This window comes from Benincasa hispida, unplaced genomic scaffold (assembly GCF_027475165.1).
Source record: "Benincasa hispida cultivar pf3 unplaced genomic scaffold, pf3_genome.v1.1 HicScf753, whole genome shotgun sequence".
NCBI lineage: Eukaryota > Viridiplantae > Streptophyta > Magnoliopsida > Cucurbitales > Cucurbitaceae > Benincasa > Benincasa hispida.
This window is the reverse complement of record NW_028326881.1, coordinates 12,992-17,124: the sequence shown is the minus strand read 5'-3', so window position 1 is coordinate 17,124 and position 4,133 is coordinate 12,992. Positions and strand designations below refer to the sequence as shown.

The 4,133-nt window shown below is 34.5% G+C and overlaps 1 protein-coding gene across 1 annotated transcript; it reads right to left on the bottom strand.

Annotated features, from left to right (window-relative positions):
- Nucleotides 1-2,078: 2,078 nt before the first annotated feature.
- On the bottom strand, nucleotides 2,079-3,878 carry LOC150029960 (protein NUCLEAR FUSION DEFECTIVE 4-like). Its single transcript, XM_090310217.1, has one exon. The coding sequence runs from the start codon at nucleotides 3,876-3,878 to the stop codon at nucleotides 2,079-2,081; it is 1,800 nt and encodes a 599-aa protein (XP_090166343.1).
- Between the last annotated feature and the right edge of the window lie 255 nt (nucleotides 3,879-4,133).

The following is a 4,133-nucleotide window of genomic DNA, read 5'->3' as shown; positions in this document are numbered from 1 at the left end:
TTTTTTACATGTAACCATTGTACTTGAGGTAGACAAAATACTCTTGTTTCATACAAACAACAAAATTACAATATAATTTCACATTAGTAAAATGTCTGACTGTAATATGCACAAAAAAGAAAAAGTTAGGTCATTAAGAGGTTTGGGGCCTTTCATAGCAACTTATGTCAAGTAGTAGGTTAGAGTTTATTATGCATGTACGTTGATATTGGAAATGTGATCAAAGTCTGATGTCAACTAGATAATGGAATGATTATGGATATATAAGGAAGGACAACTACCACCAATGGTATGAGGCCTTTTGGGTGAAACAAAAAGTAAAGCCTGAGGGTTTAAACTACTATATAAGACAACAATCAAACATTGTGAACTAATAATTTCAATTTTTTATTTAAAAACACTTTAACCGACCAAGCTTTCTTTTTTATATTTAGTATATGATCAACTGATCAACTGAGTTGATTGTTAGAGTTAGTCATTGGAGATGATAGATGGAGTTGGTGGACAGAGTTCATAGCTAAAGGTGGTAGTCACATGGAGTTGGACGTCAGATGTGGTTGTTGGAGATGATTGCTTGAGGTGGTCATCGTCGGAGTTGGTTGTTAGAATTTGACCACCGGATGTGTTCATTGAAGCATGTTGCTGGAGTGAGGCAACATAATCACTAACGATGGTTGTTGTCAGAGTTGGGTGTTCGAGGTGGTCGCCAGAGATCGTCGCTGGAGTTGGCCATTGGAGGTGGTCGTTAGAACATATCATCGGAGTTGGTCAGTAGGTGGAGTCATTGAAAACATTGGGGAGGGGGGGGGGGATGAGAGAGAAGAAAATATAAGAAAAGATGAAGTTCTCATTAAATATGCAAACTTCAATATTGAACACTGTTGAAGTTAGTGGAGTTGAGTTATATAACACCAGTTTGTGAAGTTGGTGGACCAATGATTGAGTTGAGAGTTAAAAACCTAATTCAAATCAAGTTAAGTCAATGCCCCGAACGCCCCCTTTATGTGATGGGTTTTGGAAAGCTGTTTAAAATGCTAAAAATTGTTCAAGTTCATTGTGTTGCTAATTATGGTATTAAAAATTTCATTAACATTTCAATAAAATTGAGACATCTACATTTTCCTCAACATGGTCACTTTCATAGCTCGGTGCTAATCTTGGTCCATTAACAAATTCCAAACAAGAATATACTTTTGAGTTTTGTCTTGATTGACGTGAGATTCATATCCAAAGCTGATTGACAACCTTTGTTGATATTAAGTTAACATATCATTTTGATCCATGTAGTTTGGAACTTGCTTAATTTTAGTCTCTCTAATTTTAAATATTCAATTTTAATCATGGTACATTCAATAATCTTAAATTTAGTCCCGTGTACTAGTTTATTATTATGTCTTTCAAAAACTTTTTTTTATTATTATTATCTATTAGCATCTCTTCACTACAAATTTTAGAAACATATTTATATATTATATTGTATTTTCTTACCTGAAAATAACTATTAAATTAAAAACACTTTTGGTCCCTAAACTTTCATGAAATTAACAATTTAGTCTATGAATTTTAGTACATCACGATTTGGTCCATCTAATACTTTAGTTCCTAAACTTGAATAACTAATGATTTAGTCCCTGCATTTTCAATTTGTAACAATCTAGTCCATATCATGAATAATATCAGTATGATTTTCAATGAAATTCTTACCCGTTCTAAATCATCCGAAAATCATTATTTATAAACAGTAACAAATTTAACTAAAGTTCAGAGATTAAATTATTAATTTCATAAAAATTTACAAACCAAAAGTGTATTTTAACTTATATCGTCAATTTGTTGATTTATAAACTTTTTCCACCCTTAATTTATTTTAACCATTTGGTTTGAATTTTGATATATGAATTTCAATTATTTACCTTAACAAAAAAATATTGGATCCAAACAATACAACACTTCAAATATTTACCTAAACAAAAAAAAAAAAAAAAAAAAAAAAAAAAAAAAAAAAGGAACCAAACATACTTAGAATACATAACATACATAACAAGATTTCAAGAACAAAGATTTTTCTCAACATCACTCTATATTATATTGAGAAAACTATATTTAGGCGGCATAACAATCCGCGGCAAATTGTTAACAACTTTCTTCCTATTATCTAAACAATAAAATTCCATATCCGATTGAGGAATCCACATATCCTCTTTATACTTTTTATAAACATCTCCTTTGTAAAATTCTTTTGTTCTAAAAGCCAATACAAGCGAAGCCAAAGCTCCAATCAACACCACCACAGCCAAAACCAAGAACGACCCACTAAAACAATGAGCTCCTTCGCAAGTTAGTCCTTTTCCATTCTTTATTCCACCATCTTTTGTTGCTTCAACATCATACAATTTCCCAATTACATGCACATTCAGTATATATGATCCAATTGGGACTGCCAATTGTGCACAGTTGAAGATTGTTGCGTAATATTTCAACCCGAAAAGCTCCGAAAGTATAGCGAATATCATCGGTACTTGAGCTCCGAATCCGAACCCGATTATCAATGAAGCTATGTAGATTGAGCCACGATATGGGAATGCGACGAAGAGCATACCAATACAAGTTAGAAGATGAGAGAGAGCGAACATTAAAGGACGAGGTACTTTGTATTTTGACATAAGAGTTTCAGAGATGAAACCAGAGCCTACTCTGCCGAAGAAATTGAATATCGATACCAATGAAACGAATATGCTTATGGATTGAGATGGATAGCCAAGTGATTCGCCGATTTGGCCTATGTTATCAATGGCAGCAATTGATGAACCACACCCACAAAGTGTTCCTATGAAAATAAGCGCCATGTCTTTGCTAAACAGAGCTTGTAATATAGTGTAATCTTCTCCACGTTCGGGTTTGTTGAATATGTTTGAGAAACATGACGGTGAATTAGTTTCGGGGATTTCCTCAAGTGGGGTTAAGGTGTCATTGTTTGTAGGTGGAGGTTTTGATGACGCTTTCAATTCAGGAACGAAAACAGGGGTGGAAGGAACGTTTTCAGCTTGTTTGTTGAGTTTGAAGAGCACGAGTTCTTCTCTAATGGCGATTAAAAGCGGAATTAATAGTAATCCAATAATTACAGCAGCTCCACTTATATACCCAGCTGGAGAAAACGCTGCTTGTTTTTGGGTAATCGTCAAAAATAAGAGAAACAGAGCAAGAATGATTGAGACATAAAGCAAATGGTAAAGAACTCTGAGTTCTTCAGGGCTTTTATGGATATTGATTGTTCGAATCGTGAGAGAAAATACCAAAGAAATAAAAGTGGGAAACCATGAAAGAAGAAGCACCAAATTTTCTGGATTTTCATGGCCATAAATGGCTAAATAGAATTGAGTTAAAGTGGCACCTCCGATTCCGACAAAGCCTTTGAGAAGTCCGAGAATGATTCCTCGTCGATCGGGGAAATTTCTTACACTTGTTACTAAAACGGCTGTGTTAGAGAAATTTTGTGAATTAGCAGCTAAGGAAATGTAAAAGAACATTTGCCATAATTTGGGTTTAGCGATACGGCAAGTAATGGAAAGCCAAATCATGAAATAGCTATAGAAATTGAGAAATGAACCGACGATGAACAGAACCCATGGCGGCACAACCTCGCCGAGAAGACCAGCAAAAACTCCGAGGTTAGAACCGAGATCTTTGGCGAATCCTAATGTGTTGATTTGGGTTTGGTTGTAATCGAATTGGGTTTTCATAACTCTGGAGTATGTTCCAAAAACATAAGTTGAACCTGCTCCGATCATGATTAGAAATGAAGCAAAGACTGAAAACCATCGTCCTGCTGCAAGTTGTTTGACGAAACGCCAAGATTCTAGGAGAAAGTTGTCAGCCATGACTGGGAATTATGAGGAAGAAAGTGGTGAAGAAGAAGAAGAAGAAGAAGAAGAAGAAGAAGAAGAAGAAGAAGAAGAAGAATGAATGAACGAACGAAAATGAGGTTTGGGGATTAATTTGGTGGGTTATTAAAAGGAATTTCAGTTCTTTAGTTTGTGTAACTAAAATCTGTCCAATGGGATATCGGTATAATTTAATGATGGAGAATGATTGTTCAAGTAAAAACTTTTTTTTTCTTAATTTGTTGGTTAATC